This window comes from Embiotoca jacksoni, unplaced genomic scaffold, assembly GCF_022577435.1.
Source record: "Embiotoca jacksoni isolate LCO1_2020_lvr unplaced genomic scaffold, fEmbJac1.0.p SCAF_6, whole genome shotgun sequence".
Classification (NCBI taxonomy): Eukaryota; Metazoa; Chordata; class Actinopteri; family Embiotocidae; genus Embiotoca; species Embiotoca jacksoni.
The window spans coordinates 6,056,329-6,074,105 of NW_027185414.1; the positions used below are offsets into that span (position 1 = coordinate 6,056,329).

Here is a 17,777-nt window from a genome sequence, read left to right on the forward strand (position 1 = left end):
TATTGAAAAAGTTCAGCGTATCGAGTCTTATGGTTCAGGTCAGGTTTGCACAGGCTGAGCAAACACAAAAGTTCACAGTGAGAAAATCTAAAGATTGTTGTAAAAAATGAGCAAAAAAAGAGAGAGTGGAAGTGAATTAATATGGAAGAGACATTCAAGTGCAAACATATCCTTCTGAGAACAGCTGTTCTGTTGCCCTCTGGGACTCAACAGTCAAAGACAATCCTGCAACAGTGCTCTATATTCTGATCTTGACATCATTCAACTGAACAATTATGTCAAAAAAACAGAGCACTCATGTCAGAGAATCCTTATCAGTCTGCAGCACGTATATAAAAGACCCATTCAAACAGTTGCAGGGTGAGATGGTAGTTCTCTGATTGTGGGAGACTATAAAAGCCTGTTTAGGGGGTGAAGTAGGTTTATAGGCTGCAGTATTCTTGCTATGGTTGTTACAGTAACATTATCCAACTGCCACTGACTTTATGTTTGAGAAGGAGCAGTTGGCAATCACTGACAAATAATCACAGAAACAGGAGGCAAATCAGTGATCAAGGCTGTTTGTTTTACTTGTAAGCTGCAAATACATCTTCTTTTTTTTTCTGAAAAGATGTTTCAAAGGTGGCGCTTGCATATTTTGCTGCTTCAGTTAAGTCTTACTTGAACCCTGCGGCAGTTTGTGCCAACATGCCATCTATTTGACCGTTCAAATAAAGGTTTTATTTACCCGCGTTATTTAAGCTCTTTGTCCAACGGGTCGGAGGAATATTTGCACACCTGCTACTATTGTCAGTGCTTTTAGTGCAACCTGGTAACATGCTGCATTATGGGAATGTGTGATGAAGGAGGGGGGGCAGGAGCTTTAATCACACTGTGGAACATGTCATACTGCACACCTGCAGCCCAAACTCCTCTAATGAGAAAGAGATTCACACTGAACCTGATACACAAATAAGTGTTGGTACAGTGAGTAATATTTATCCGAGTAGGCTGCTTTAGTTTGAATGGTCACAGCTAAATTGGAGTACAGAGAGAAATCCTGCACCCACGCCGTAATTATTTTCTGGTTGACAAAACTCTTATGCATTTTGGGAATAATATCTCCATTTTAAAAATGTGGTATTCTGCAGTTATCCCAACTGGACGTTTACTTAGAAGTACATATCAAAAACAGCTGGAGGAAAGAAGCCTAATATAAAGACAGAAGCAATGAATTCGACTGGTTCTGGATAGAAAATATGACCCAAAACTGTGTGCGATGGAGGACATCCGTCAGTAGCTTGTGCTCCTTGGAAAGAGCCAAGAGTTTAAGTCAAGCAAGTCAAGTTAAAAGGAATCCAGCAGAATGTTTTGATGCAGTCTGTGAGCCCATTAAGAGAATTGGACATTAGATCTATGAAACATGGAATGGCTGCCTCTCTGGAAAGCTTAAAAAAAATGAATGTGTCTTAACAGTGAGGCTAACCACTAAAGAGACACAACACTTATTGAATCAGCCAACCAGAAGTGATTGACTGGTCCTTTTGAAAACTGCTTAATTCACAGTAAAAGCTGTTTTCTGGGGCACAGGGGGAGTTCTCCCCTCTCCTTTTAATAAGTCAGCAAGGTTCATGCTGTCAAAGATGTAGTGAGCCAAAACCAGAATAAAACACTTGATCATGGAGGAAAAATATCTCCTGTGGAGTCTCTGCTTTGATTCAAATGGGCACAGTACTCGCAAAAATAGACATTCAAAATGGCCTCTGGACGTTAATGTTTACTTCGGACCTCACAAGATAAATTAACCGAGACGGCAGTTTTACTATTTCTCATGTCAGTGTTAGCAAAACTCTGGTAAACCAAGTGCTGCTGGTCCTTGAGTTAAGTAGAATCTCAGTCTTATCTTCACATCATCAACTCCTAAAACTAAACCTCAGCCGCCTCGCTGACATGGACGATGTCATCTTTTCTTCCTTTATAGGGAGCTGCAGATAAGGTTAACAGCTGTCTGGTAGTTGAGTTCAGTGTCTGGGTGCGTCTATGACCCGTGAATGTTTTTGGAGTGGGATCAGTTTTTTTGTGGATCTCCTCACAAAAATCACTTTTCTTTAAATATGTTAGTGTTTTATCACACAACTTTTAAAATTAAAGGGCACGTGGATAGCTCTGCATGTTTTATTAAATTCAGTTGTGTCATGTTTGATTCGACTAATTAATGATGCATCAACTATTTACATATTTTGGAGAAAAAAAAAAAAAAGGAAAGCAATTTTTATCTGAGCAACATATTGTTCCATACTACACATCTGAACTCTCCAGTTTGATTCTTATGATTCATGGGACAATGAAATAACCAAATAACTTTTGGAGCACTTAAATTAGTTTGAAGGGTGAAGCAGTGATAAAATGTGTCTAAATGTGACTCCATTGTACATCCATCCTCTTCGCACGGCTGCAAGATGTTTTTGAAACACTCATGCACCTACACATAGTCCAGAAAGAGAAAGTTGTTTTAGTTCAGTCGGGAGGAACAGTGCCAGGGTTAAAACATAACATTGTGTGCATATGGTTTACATAACATGTAAGCATGGATTCTTGTACTGGTTTACCCTGGGGCCCTTATTTGTCACTGGCCATGAGATCACATGCTCAGACCACATCAGTCCACTGAGATAGTCTTTTTCTACTGCCATGCCAGAGGGACACGTGGGGCCCTCTGGGTCCTCAACCCACCAGTTGGGAAACAACTTCAGAGTGTGAGGTCTGCCTAAATGAACCGCGCTGAGCAATGCATGGGGAGATGTAATGAAGTGGATTTATGAGCAGTGATGGCAGGATTACAGAGGGTCTTTACGAGTGCTGATCTGGGTAATGGTGTATGTCTGTCTAAGATTTCAGGGCCTTTGTCACATCCACCTCGTAAACAAAGCAGACAACCTGGTCTTGTGTTTCCCACAGCCTCACACTGTTGGTTCAGATCAACAGATTATTGTGGTATAACAAGTTGAAATGAACTGAAACAAATTCAGGGGGACCTGCTAGGTAGGTGTGTGTGTGTGTGTGTGTGTGTGTGTGTGTGTGTGTGTGTGTGTGTGTGTGTGTGTGTGTGTGTGTGTGTGTGTGTGTGTGTGTGTGTGTGTGTTCGCGCGCGCGCACGTGTGTGCCATATGTCAACATCTCAACATGATCAACAAAGTAAAGAGAGTGACAGCTGTGATAATGTGCTGCTACACAAATCAGAAACCATCAGCCTCATGGTTTGATAAGAGGCTGTTAGACCTCTTGTTTAGGCCTCCTCCTCTCTTACATATGTCTCTGTTACTGCTGCATCTTTGTAGGATCATGGCAACCATCATCGATATTGTTCAGAAGAAACACCGAGCAGGAAGCACAGCGCTGTGTGTTCACAAAATGTGAACATCTGCTCTATGTAGACATACGTGTAGTGTGGTCTGTCACACAGAGCGCTCATTCTTAGAGGCAGGAACTCCAAGTACAGTGTGTCTCCGAGCGGGCGAACTAAAAATAACACTCTAGTCTCAGTGGGAAAATTAGGTGTTTAATAAATCTGCTGAACTACATCTCCTGACAAGCTACAATTAAAAGACTCAGCCATACACATCAGCTATTCACTTCGAGGACATTTACACATTTAACATACACCTTGGAGTCATATCCATCAACTGTTGAGTTTGACAAAGCAGACAGCCTGTAAGGTTACACCCCCGCACACTGCACTACCGCACACACGCACATTTAAAGTTGTGTTTGGATATGTTTAGAATGTGTGTGATGAAATGGCACCAGCTGTGTACACTGGAGAGATGCACAAGGCCCCCTGGTTGAAAGGAGTGTTAACCCCTTCCCTCCCGATGAAGCAGAAAAAAAACAACAGAGACAAAAGAAGCCTGGCACATTATGGTTTGGACACAATACGAACTTATTGCCTGAGGGTTGGCTGCTGTGAAAGTACAGTAATTCACTTCAACCCTTCAGTCTTTGCTGCTTTTGCTTTGCTTACATATGTATATGTTAGTAGGACGCCAGTGAACCAGAAGAAGGCTTCTGTCTTAATGTTAGCACATTTTACAGACTCAATAAAATCCTCTGACAATTGCAGCTACTTCATCATGTGAAGTCTTGTGTAACGTTTTGCTTTTACAGCACAGTCAGTCTTTTATAACAGAGATGAGTTGATCACTAAATAGAAAGGAACTGGTAAACAAACTCTCCCTACATTTAGTTGAAAGGCAAAACAAGTAGAACATGTGCAGTAAAAGAGGGTGTGTCATCAAAATCATTTCTCAGAAAAGACTATTATTATGTAGCACCTATAAAGTTGTCAGCCCTGGTTGATTTGGTGATGCTTGTGGTAATTGGTGTGGTTTAAAACTCCAGCAAATGCAGATTGAGAAGCTACTCTACCAAATGAGCAACTGCTCCATCCGTTTACAGTGTAGCCAACCAAACTAGTGAACATGTTTCAAAGAAAAAGTTAGTCAATAACAATTACACACAGACGTTGGTTAACTCGTTAACGTAATCCTGTAATGAAAAACATGCTAAAATGTCCATCGTTTTATCTTGTAGACACTTTGTTGATGTATGTTTTTAATCTAGCGGGGAACTCAATACAGCTAATAAGACTACAACATAGAAAGGGAATTACTGACTGCAGGCAAAATACTGACTTGTATGTTTCTATATAACACCACACATCAACAATAACAGTCCTGCAGGACCATTACATCTACAATTATAATATAAATCCTAAATTAATCGATATGTTTATCTATAAACTCCTGCAATGCTGGCATTGAAATACTGTAATGTAGGACTGGCTGATATGGACAAAGTCAAACATCACAGTATTTTTGGACCTATCATATCAATATCATGATGATATTGTAGGGATGACTATAAGTACTTTAACTAAATATTTAAGCAATGGACATGTTTTTATAAATAAACATCGGTAAGGTGAATATAATAAATGTTGGTAAAGGCAAATGATAGAAAAGTTAGAACAGTCTGGTATGTTCAGAAAAGGACATCACTTCACTGTAATGGAGCCTCAACTATTATGCCATATCAACATATTAGATAAAGAAATCTAAGACGAAATTGTATGTATGGTAGTCTAATGTATGATTAACTCCGAACTACAAAGAGCTATGATGTCTCAGTGGTGCTGGAATTACTTTTGCAAATAAACCTTCAGTGTTAGCACCAGTGCAGGTGAAGAGTTTGTATTAACATCTGTTGGTGATTTCTTGGCGCCTGGAGGTAATGAAAGCCCACACTAAATGGATACTGTATCTGAAACATTATTAAACCTTGAGGGGGAAAAAAAGACCAGATGGCCATAAATATGGGAATAACACTGGGTTTCTTTCATGAAACCATTAAAGTCGATCACATTTGACTTTTACAAATACCAAAACCAGTCAAAGCCCACCAGCTTCTTGTCTTTGGTTGAGGTGTGCATTGACTGAGAGGCCTGCCCAGAAAAAAAAAAACATGTTAGCGTCAAATGTCTTGCATCACTGGCATCTCTAAAAATAAGAAATTAGACAAAACAGAACCATGCTTAAAAATATACTTGTAAGCCCGTTCATCCATTTAAAGTTTTCCAAACTTTAAGAGGCAGTTTTTATATATTTTACTGATTACAACCAGGTGTTCTCAGCAGAAGCCGAAGAGCCGGGGAAACTAAGAGTCATTATCAGATAAATTGAAAACAACGCAACCTGAAGTAACAACCAATCAGTAAAAGTAGGAGCCTTGGTGGGTATGCCCTTGAGCATAGCTGATCCGTGTTCAACCTCAAGTCTAGGTAGTTTAAGAGAAATGGACCCTGCTGTGACAGCCATATCACCCACCCACACGCTCTGCCGTTAATGCTTCAAACTCAGAAATAAACCTTCACTGCATTTCGAGTTTTGACAAACTGCATTTCATTCTACCAGATTACAAGGAAGGGTTTTTCTTCCTAAACAAGATTTTATGGGCATTATTCCGCTGTGTGAAGTTGTGGCGTGTTTCTCTTCAGCACCTCTTTCTCCTTCATCGCTTTGCCAAAAAAACAGGCAGCTTCATTAGTAATGACGGCAGCACCTAATTAAGTTTGTGCCACTCGTTGGGATTTTTCTGTAAATTTAAAACAATCTGTGATGTTTCAAAGTGCCGCTGGGCCCCTCTGTCTCTGTTGTCATTAAAATTGAACATTTCCTGCGCCAGCGTTTTGAGAGGGGATTTCAAATCAAAACGGAGAATCTAGTGAACGTTTTGCTGTTTGCAAAAGGTGCTGTGACAGCTTATAAATAGATTAAAGAAGCAATGCTTCAGTTCTGTGTGACTTGTAAGCATGCCACATCTTTTGGATGACTAACCGCCCTGCATTGTGCTACCTTTCAGCGATCTGATTCAAATAAATTGGAGGCTTATTTGAAAGATGTATGCAAAAGGACCTATTTGTTCACCGTGGAAGGGCATTGTAATTAGCATGAAATACATGCTTTGTACTCGCTCTTTCTCTCGCTCTCTCTCTCCCTCCCTCCCTCCATCTCTCTCCCCAACATAACTGGTAGAGATACTGGATAAGCACCTTCTCACCACCCTCCCTCTCGCTCCCTGCCTCCTTTTGCATTGTGGCCAATTACTGTTACAGATGGAAAATTTCACTTGACCTGGGGAATTTATGAGCAGGAATAAAATCGCGTTTTAACTCTTACACCAATTCAAAGCAATGTAGTTAAAGTTTCTTAAGGCTGATGAAGACATGATGAAATTGGGCACATATGACAACTTGGCCAAATGACAAAGAGCTGATGAAACAGTGAGACAAACCTGGTAACTGTTTTGAGCAGCATCAGATTGCAAACGGAGCTGCACTATAGGGCTGAATAATTTGGGGGGAGGGGGGGAGTGTGTGTGCGTGTGAGCGTGTGTGTGCGTGTGAGTGTGAGCGTGTGTGTGTGTGTGTGTGTGTGTGTGTGTGTGTGTGTGTGTGTGTGTGTGAAGAGGGGTGGGGGACGTAGGAGGTACCATTGATTAGACTTGATAAAAGGCAGCAGTTATGTGATTTCTGTCTGTCATAATGATGCTCCCTCTTGCTGGGGTACATGCGAGTCAAGCTGCTGATGGATCACAGGCCCAGCAGTTCAAGTGTTACATCACACACACACAACACAAACTGTTTTACATAAACCCTGCCTTCCATTGAAGAGCAAATAAACTTGTCACACCTCAGATATGTTCCCATTCTCAACTCAGACACAGAGGTGCTTGCATACAGATGTATGGAAGGGACTTTAACAACTTGTAAACAAGGTAGAAAAAGCAGCTATGTAACCAGGCATCGAGTGGGTAAAACTGTTATAACTGATGCCATGTGTAAGATGAGTTCACAGCACAGCGCTGACAATGATTGCATTCATACTGATCAGATAAATAGTAAATCTATGTCTCTTTGTGTGTGCATGTTTTTCCAATTAAGAGATGTTGAGAATTGATAAATCAGAGAGTTCATTTTAAGCACTGTCTGCAAAAGCTATCAACAGCATGTGTTTAAGCTCGTTAAATAAAGTTGAATAGCCTGCAATTAACCAAAGGGCTGACATCCATTTCTCCAACATGCTACTTAAAGTGCATCATTAAGAGGAGCAGTTCGTTTGACACTTGATACACAGGATCTTATGTTCATCACATTCTAACTGGGTGCTGATGCAATGATCCACCGCTGATGTTGAGGAACATGAAACCGTAAAGGCAACAGCGCCCAGGACTGTGGCTCACATCACTCTGGCGAGAGTTTGGCAGTGCAACGAGGCAGGTCTTAGCTGGACAAAAAAGTAACACTGTGCCACTACACTTGTCCTGTGCTCCCATTTCCAGTACTAATGCACAACAACAAAGTTTGCGGTAAAAGGGGGGGGGGGGGGGGGGTTATTAATTAAGCAACCTCTTACAGGAGAGCTAAGATTGAAGGAGGGAGGATGGAGAGAGGAAGGCAGTTCAAATTACATGAACTTAATTTAGGGCAGAGTTTCACTCATCGGGGGTTAAATCAGCCCCGGTGCATTCATGGTTGCAGCAACAACGTGGTCACCACAAGACAAAACAAGAATAGCGTAGAGCACAAAACAAAAGGCGAGGAGGGTGTTCTCACCTTATTGAAGTTGTAGTAGCCCAAACAGTGGGCAAAATCCAGGTTTGGTGGATCTCCCGGAATAGAATTCCCACCAGCAGTCGGATAAAATCTTACATCCATGGTGAGAGGGAGCCGCGCAGCTGTAGCTGTAGCCTGCTTCTGCACGGAGCTCAATGGGTTTCTGCCGTTTACAATCCAAGCGCACGGAGACGGAGAAAAGACGGGCAGCGAAAGTGACCCGAAGCTTTGTCGGGCTAGACGAGATAACACGGTAGAGAGAGAGAGAGAGAGAGAGAGAGAGAGAGAGAGAGAGGAGGGAGGGGGTGGGTGGGGGGGGGACAGGTAAAAGTTTGTGATATTCCTCCTCTACACCTGGTTCAGCAGCTTCATTTCTGAGGAAGCCCACATGAAGGTTGGACTGAGCCCAGGAAGCTGTCCCTCAAGAGGAGCAGACGCGGTGTGCCCATGCATTTACACACAGCTGCTGCTGCTGCTGTATACAAAGAAGCCACGAGATCGGCGACTGAGCGTGGGGTCCACCTTCTCTTCCTCCTGCTGCACGCGCAGGGACAACAAAAACAACAACAAAAAAAACTGGAATAAAGTGGCGAATATAACCGCGAAGTAAAAAAAAAAAAAAAAAAAAGTCCGCACGTCAAAACAGGACGCGTATCCTCCGCTCGTTGTCTCTCTGAAGTGTATTTCTCCAACTTAGAAAACTAGTTGGTGAAGCAGTTTTTGAGGAAGCGGTAGCTGAGCCGGCCGCCCGAGCCCATCTGCTAAACGCAACGTTTGTAAAAACAAGCAGAACACCAACTCCACAGATGGTGCAATTAGTGTGCGTGATGTAGTACACTGAGTAGCCCCGCTCAGCTCTCGGCTCTGCCTGTCCTTAGTGATGAACAAGGCAAAATGTGTGAACAAGCCAGCCACTCCCCAAACACACTAAGCCACTCCCATGAAAACACTGCATTTAAATCCATGTGACATCTTGGCATAAGATAATTAATCACAATTAGGGGTCTTTTTTTATTTTATTTTTTTTGCATGTCTATGTGAAGTTTATTGTTTTAACCCACATTCAATTTTTATGTCCTTTCAAACTGTGACTGATTTATTTAGTTAATTGTCACAGCCAAACATAACTTTTTTTTATCATGTTTTAACCTACATCACTAAAGCTAATGCTGACAGGTAGCAGCTGCCTTTTTTTTTTTTTTTTTTTTTTTTTTAAATCCAGCAGCTTTTTAATTTGTTTATTGTTCTACTTGTTTTTGCATGTCTTCTGCAATTTTTTTGTGTATAATAAAAGGCACCACAACTCAAGGATCAGGAAACAAGCTGGGTGCACGGTTACTTTTCAGTTCAGTTTGGCCACATTTCGCTTTTGATATACACCTTTCATGACAGACATTTTGACTTGTCACAGAAGATAATGGCGTCACCATCTTGTTTTTTGGGAGCCAGAAGTGACCATGTTTGGACGAGCTGGAGAGGAGCAAGCTGTGGATCTGACTGAAAACCTGAGGACACTATACCTGCCTACCTATAGCATAAATATGCCTGCACTCCAGGCCTGTCAATCAAACCAGACACCCCCCCCCCCCAAACTTACCTCTCATTGAATACTAATATCTAATTAATTATGGAACTATTTTCAGATGGACAACCAGAACACTGACCAGAAAGAGTGAAATCAAGAAATGACACCATAATGACTTGTTGAAAAAGATTTATGACTTTATTTTCTGAAAGAAGTTGACACTTGGGAATGGGAGTCTGTTTGAGACAGAGGTATTTTAAAGCTAGCCCCTACTGGCTGTCAGTGATATTGCACTTTATGGCTTATCTTTTCAGATCCGGAGACTACGTCCATTTTTCTGTGCAGTCTGAGGTCTGAGTGTGTGTTTATGTGACTAATTAAACTCAGACTCAGAATTTACCACTAACTTCCCAGCCTTTAGTTGTATTATTCCTGTTTTCTGATCACACCTTTATTGTCATACCACTTGCATGTTTCTCCACATCTGTAACTTTTTCCACAGTTTGTATTTTTGATGTCTCTGTCTGCACAAATAAACAGGAGCAGTAATTTCATGGTGACCAACTGCAAACAAAAGTTATCAATTTGCAATGTATGAGGGAAACAATCCAGGGTTGGAGCTACTCCTTTGTAGGGTTACTAATATTATTCCAGAGATACAACACTTAAACTGATGCTCAATGTGACGACTTATATCCTGTGATCCTGCTGTGAGCAAAAAGCATGAAGCTTTCTATTATAAGCATTAGAATATGTTTGCTAGCTCAAGTAACTAATCCTTCCACAGTGCTATGTGTTTGGATCTGTTTTACAAACCCTTTTTCAGGTTACACATTTTGACTTGTCACAGTGAGGAAAATCCACTTGTGCTTTCCTCATTGTGTTTGTGAAAAAGATCTTTCCGTTGAAGTTCACTACAATTTATTTGTTGGGTTGATGAATTGCTTTCTTGAAAACTGAAAAACGGGCAGTCACACCATGCTGTGGCTTATCCTTGTGGATAACTCAGGAGGATGGAAATGTACCTGGCATCTGTGTTTTTATCATTTGGCTAGCTGAGGTTGTTTGGTAATTGCTTTCTGTTATTATTTCATTCAAAGATGAATGTTAAACCTAGTGAGGTGTCCTGTCTTCCATTTGACTTTAAACTGTGCATGTTTTTATCATTTACAGTGTCTTCTCTTTTACCAGTTTGTATGCACACACATTCAGTTGCACTATACTGTGATATTTTAGATACTCTTCATCACCTCCTCATATGTCAAATACAGTTTATCAAAATCATAAGTTAATTATTGAGTAAGTAAATAACAGCCTCTCCACAAACCAGACTTAATGTTATAAATTGACCATGGCTACGGCTGTGTTTCAGACAACATATAAAAATACTACTTCAATGCAAAAACAATGGCTTATTTAATAATTATAATAAATAAAAGAGAAAAGTGTAAGAAAATAGCACAGGATGAAGGTGGTGGTGCAGGAGGCTGCTGAGGAAATAATACACTGCTCTTGTTATGCTAAACGTGGAATTTGAAACTATTTTTTTTTTACTTTCATGATATCAATACATGTGTTTTAAATGTGTCCTCATACCAAAATGACAGTCAGTTTGTCAGTGTCTTACAAAACAACCTATATGATGTTTCAAAATGACTCTTTTTGACCTGCCTATTATTCATGTATTATTAATTTCAGGCAAACACGGCCATATGGGCAACATATGGTGCCAAAATCAAGTTTTCATTTTGCACCTTTGATTTGCACAGCTTGAACAAGACATGACATATTTCATTGGTGCTGACTTTCATTAAAGGTTTGCTTAACAGCACTAATTAATCCACATATAACTTAAGACGAATTAATACGACTGTATTGCTAAATTAATTAAAAAAAAAAAAAACATTGATATGGATGAAGACTGACCAGTAGCTGAGCCTGATCACCAAGAACAGCCAACACAGCCAATTTCAATGGGAATGTCATTCGTTCAATGTCACATACAGTATATTGTATATGCAGCAACCAACAACAGATCACTGATTACAGTTATTGGATTACAGAGCAACAATAAAAATCTATTATGTTGCCAAAAATAATTGTACCCTCCTGAAATTCATCGTACACAGGCATATACCTTTGACTCTTTATCAAAGAAAGGGATCTTTTTATTGCAGTTGATAATTGCAGTGGTGATTCACCCTGGCAGTTTTCGTCCCCGCCCTTCCTGCTGAAAATGCTTATGTATCCCTGGCCACCTGACACAACCCTGTGCACTTCACCACTGTAAATGCTCACTGTACTTGAAGCATGTGCACAATTCTCCCAACACACCTCTCTGTTTTCAAAGTCAGAAACAAAACAAGACTTTGCAAGTGTTACTTTTAGGCTGCTGCCGTTATTTCCAGACAACCAGATCAGAGACATTATTTTTGAGTGGAAGTGCCCCACAGCATATGTTTACACCGGGGAGCCACAGAAGCCCACCGACTGGAAGATTGTGTGATCAGGTTTATAGGTAGCTGCAGTGGAAGAGTGAAAACAGGTAAAAAATAGTTGACTGTTTACTAGTGAAACAGTTGAAAGGGTTGCGTAAAAGACAGTCAGAAAGAATTAGAAAGCAGAGCACTGGAAGTAAAGCTGGGTGCAGTAAACAATACTGAGATGGCATTGGAGGAAATATGGTACTAAAATTAAATAGGACACAAGGTATTTGATTTATTTTGTGATTATCAGACAAGATGAATAGTTAATTTTTTTTATTTTTTATATAGCATTCCATTTTCATTGCAGACAGTTTGACTTGTCGTAGCAGGAAAATCACAGGTATTGATAGCATTAATGATGTTATGTTAAATTATCCCGGTAAGTCATGTTTTTTTGTGTTCCATAAGGCCTTGGTCCTTCTTATGTTGCCTTTAAAGTAACTTTAATTCTTTTATGTGTGAAGGCTTCTTGCTCTTTTTTTGTGCTTCTATTTGGGGTTTTTGTGTATTTTCTTTGAGACAAGTATAGAATGTTATCGCATTTATGCTGAGCACTGTATAATATTTCCACTGTACCTTTCCAAATCCTGTGCAGATGTGTTTTAATGATTGATTTTTGTATCCTTTTCATAATAACAGAAAAGAAAAGTTTGTGAGACATCACACACAATACTAAGAAAAAGCTTACATGGACGGACCACAGGCATAATTCATGTTATCAATTACACCTGTGATTTTCCTGCTATGGCCTGTCAAAATGTCTGTAATTAAAAGGGAACATGTACACAAACTGTCACCAATTTAATATTATCAATAACTCGAATTTCACAAATAAAGACAGGAAAACATGGAGAATATGGGATTTGCTGTGGACTATACCCCGAGCTGTGCAGTAAGCACATAAAACAGTATTTTCATTCACCTGTCACTTTCAGATCTCCAGAGTGGAGAGAAGAGGTCAGAATAAACATGAAAATCAATGCCACTGGCCATGAGAATACATCAGCCACGTTCTGCTGTTATGTCATATTTGTCTGCAAATGTCAGAATTTCTTTATTTACCATGAAATCTCTGAAGTGGGACTTTTTTTTAAGCAAACATTCACAACTGTTAAATCTTAACCGTTCTCCCATCTAATAATCTAATCTGTGATGTTACAGAACAGTGTTACTGTATGATCTATAACACCACCTGCTTTGAATATTATCAGCCCATTCAGTTGCTATTCTTAGTCATCATAAGGACCATAGATATGGCTAAGTCAATTCAGTACGCTGTTACCAATAGCATACGTATATGACCATTGGGGAATATTAGCGAGAGGCATAGTGAAGCATAGAATGTGTATAAAAGACATCGTAGCTTCCAGCTCTGAACCATGAAGCCAATGCAGAAGTGCATTAAAGTGCAATACCACCAACGGCCATTTGGGGTTGGCTGCAAAAAGCATCTGGCTCCACAGACTCCCATTCAACTTCTCTCATGAAATACTAAGTTGATAATTGTTTTCCAGAAGTTATGATGGTATCATTAGCTAAAGTCCCTCTCTTTGATCCATGTTCTGGAACAAGGGTGTTTTTGGTGTGTGTCTCGTTTGATTGACATGCCTGGGGTGCAATCATGTTTCTTCTGTAGGTAGGCGTAGTGTCTACGAGTTCTCAGTTAGTTGGTCGGGTTTCTGACGTCACAGTTGGTTGCTGCTTCTATCGGCCCTCTGTTGTCATGGTAAAAAATTGTAAACATGTGGTCAGTGTTGTGTTGAGGTTGCAGTTTGATTAAGTTTCAGCACCAAACTACTTAGTTAGGTTTAGAAAAAGGTTATGATTTGTGTTCCTTACATAAGTTACGTTACCTTAGTTAAATACATTATGTAAGTGAACTTAATAAAGTCGGCATTTCCTTTTTTTCACACGGGACACAAACAGTGTAAAAGTCCTTTGTTTGAACCAGCTAATTACAGCCAACCTCCTCGCCACACAGACGTTGTTGCTCTTTACATTACCTGACTTCCTCCTCTGCAGCCATTATAATATCTATAATCACTACAGGCTGCGGTAGGTACAGTTTGCCCAGTTTAAAGCATAATTATGGGAGTGACAGCAACTGCTAATATTCCGATTAGGCGATAACACTGTCACAACACTTTGTAAAAGTTCAAATTAGCTCCTACTTCTTGTTTTGTAAATTATCCCAGCCCTTCAACTCTGGAAATGATTATTCAAAGTCAATAGATATAAAGTACAATATAGGTTACATGTTTTGTAACTATATCTGACAAATGAATTTGTGTTTATAGCAGTACTGTAAATGTACTGTATGTATCAAATATAGAATAGCAATAACATAACGTAGCTATTTTCATTTCCTATAGAATAAATCCTACTGCATTTCTTTACATGTTTAGATAACATGCATGTTTGTCTTTCCAAGATAGGGTGCTTTTAAGCACTTAGTACGACACAGAGGGAAACACTATGCAAGTGGGATGTGTGCTGGCATGTAATATACGCAATTGGCTTAATCAATGACATACAGTGCTTAACTGTGCTGTACTGTGCTGGAGGAGATAATCCTCATTTGAACGCTCTCCAGTGCTCGCTTAGAGATGGTCAACAATCCATGATAGTCGCCAGGAAATCTACTTTGTAATTATGGACACATTGATGCGTATGCAAACCATTTTTCGTCATGTTCCTGTTTGATAGTGGCTCTTGCATGCATAACGAAGCAATGCCTTCACATACTACACACACTGATACGCCCACCAATCAAATCTCATTCACTCATGCACACACAGCCAAAAAAAAAAAAAAAAAACCCACGCAGTCTCCCACACACCACATATCAGATAAGCAAGCTCCACTACATTCCCAATTCAGCCTGGTTGTTGTTGTTATTTATTCCTGTTTTTAATGTTGTGTGGCTGTGCAGGCAGAGAGCAAAATTAATTTCCTTTCTGATGGTTGGGTATCAGTGTCTCAGCCAGATGAATTATGCTTCTCTACTATATGTCATTTCCTCTCAGCCTGGCAACACTGGAACCATTTGGTAACATGAAAACAAATTATCTTCTGCTGGCTCCTGCTCAGATTCAATTAAAGCGGTTCAGAGTAATTATATGGAGATACAAAAGAGTAATAAATGCAAAATAATTAATTAACCTAATAATCTTTGTCTATTGCACAACCCCCTTCATATTAAGTGTGTGATTCCGTCAATGTGCGACACCTTCACAAATCACCGATGTCTGATGTTTGTCACTGAAGTTCCACTGAGGACTGTTATATTAGGTGTTACAAAAACACATTTGCTATCTCACTTTTGTCATTTTAAATACTGTTTGAAGTCAGGCTGAGGTACTTTTCATGTGAGTTATTGTGATTACTATCACCATTACCCATGGAGAAAATGTGCAAATGACGACTAAAAAAGGTCATCAGTGACATGAACTGCGGCAATAACACAAAAAATAACAAACATATAGGGAGAGATTAGTAGATAAGCAGTAGATTATTTTATATTATGTTGTCTTTATAGTTACTTTATCGTTAGAATATAGCAAAATTATTGAAAATTATTGTTTAGAAATTTGTTAGAATCCTGAAAGAAGTGGAAGTGACAGTTGGAATACAATTAGCAAAACAAATTGAACTAGCAGAGAAATGGAAATGCCTAAAAATTTAACATCAATGTAATTGTAAGCATTGCCTGAAGTTGAAGTCTTCATTTACAATAAGTGTTAGTGAAATGGACGGGTCAATTGAGTAAAAGATTTGAAAGGAGCTGAAGATTAAAGTCCAAGCACTCTGAATGAAGAAAAAGATGCAGTCAGTCAAATAATACAACATCAAAGCAGTGGAAGTAGTTGAAATGTTGAATAAAGGGTCGGGTGGTGTATGAAGTGGTCATTGTACCGAAGCTGAACCGTTAGTTTGAGAGCATGAATTTGTTTGTCAGTTGAGGCTGAAGGCAGTTAATGTGTTAGATATTAAGAGATAGAAGCAGCATAAATTTTGGTAGTGACCACAGGTTTTTGCACGTGAAATCCATATGCTTTTTCTGCAACGGAGTGGTCATGCAAATTCATTTCCTGTTGCTATTCAGTCAGTCAGGGTTAATTAATTAACCTCTCCTTGACAACATTTCTAATGTCATGAGGAATATCAAAAAGTATTTTTAACAAGAGTACAAGAAGTATGACACAGCCAAGGCAGAGGGCGTTTTTATTCAAGTCAGACAAAACATCATGCATGCCGTTAGAAGAGTAAAATGATTGCAAAACTGCACGGTCGTTTCTGTTGGGTGTTACTGAGCAGCCACTCCACCAAGACTTAAAACCACACGCACATTCATCGCAGACAAATTCAAGTCTGACACCTTCTCAGAGATAGACAGTGGCCTGCAGCTAGACACTGAACACGAGGGGATAACACACTCCAAACCTCACAGCAAATCAATATAAAACTCACTTACAACTTTCATTACTGCTCTGAATACATGTCCCATATAAAATATGATAATAATTATGCTCTTCAGTTACTATCCGCATTTTTATTAAAAATCTTAAAAGGCTGTGAGTCCGAAAGGGAGAAAAAGCAATAAAAGCTAATCAATGGTGTTACAGCAGTGATAATCTGTTTAGTAGGTCAGAGAACATGTCTCTTTGTAGAAAATGGGTTTTCGGCCTGAAGTCATTACACATCAGCTTTATCCCTCTGTTGCCCTCTCAGATAGAGTTCTTAAGTGATGATAATAGCTACGACATGGTCATGAAGAGGAGCTCTGTTTTTTAGAAAGAGAGTTTTTCTCCAAGATAAGGTCTGACTTCAATACACCATCTAGTTATGAGAACGTTTTATTTTGTATTTTTCATGGCTGACAACATTCACTTACAAAACAATTTTAGATGGTGCAAAGCTGAATAATATTCTGTATTAATTCACAGGAATGAAGCAAAGCTAGTTCAGGTCAGTTCTATTGGCCAAATCATCCCACGGATATTCAGTTTGTATATGTGTAACCCAGTATTGAAAGCTGCACCTATAAATACTTTATACTAAAAATGTATAAAATGATAATATATAAAGTGAATGTGACAAATCCTCAGAGATTTAAAATCACCAATTCTAGTTCTCCTCAGTTTAATAGAGCATTTTAACTTCCTTCAGCAGATTGTTTAGGTTCAATAGAGGGCAGTTGCCAACCCATAACCTACTAATGCTGTATATGATCATTGCATTGATCATCACTAATTTGAGAAGTTGAAACAGACATTTGCCCATCAGTTGCTTTTGTTATTCTGTTATATGGTAGCCGCTGATTTATAATAAAGATCTTATGGATTGTGTTGGATCTTAGACCTTTCTTTTACCACAAGTGCCCTGCTGACAAAGTGTAGCTACTGGCTGGTGAACATGGTGGAGCATTTAACAGAAATTACATTATTTATTGTTATTATTTTGCTTTAAAAAGTAAAACAATCAAATTGACACAGCAGGCATCGAAAATTTCCAACCCCTGAATTTGTAGAAAACTTGGGTGCATATATTTGATGGTGAACTTTGAAGAACTCCCTCAAGCAAAGTTTTTTTTTTTTTTTTTAATTAAAATATGTAA

General features: G+C 39.4%; 1 protein-coding gene across 1 annotated transcript in view; it reads right to left on the minus strand.

The window, feature by feature from the left end:
- The window catches only part of tox3 (TOX high mobility group box family member 3), a 40,414-nt gene extending 31,416 nt beyond the window's left edge, over window positions 1-8,998 (minus strand). The window contains exon 1 of the mRNA XM_069174325.1: window positions 8,150-8,998. Coding sequence (XP_069030426.1) covers window positions 8,150-8,251 — 102 coding nt within the window. The 5' untranslated portion in view covers window positions 8,252-8,998. The remainder of the gene's footprint in view (window positions 1-8,149) is intronic.
- Window positions 8,999-17,777: the final 8,779 nt, after the last annotated feature.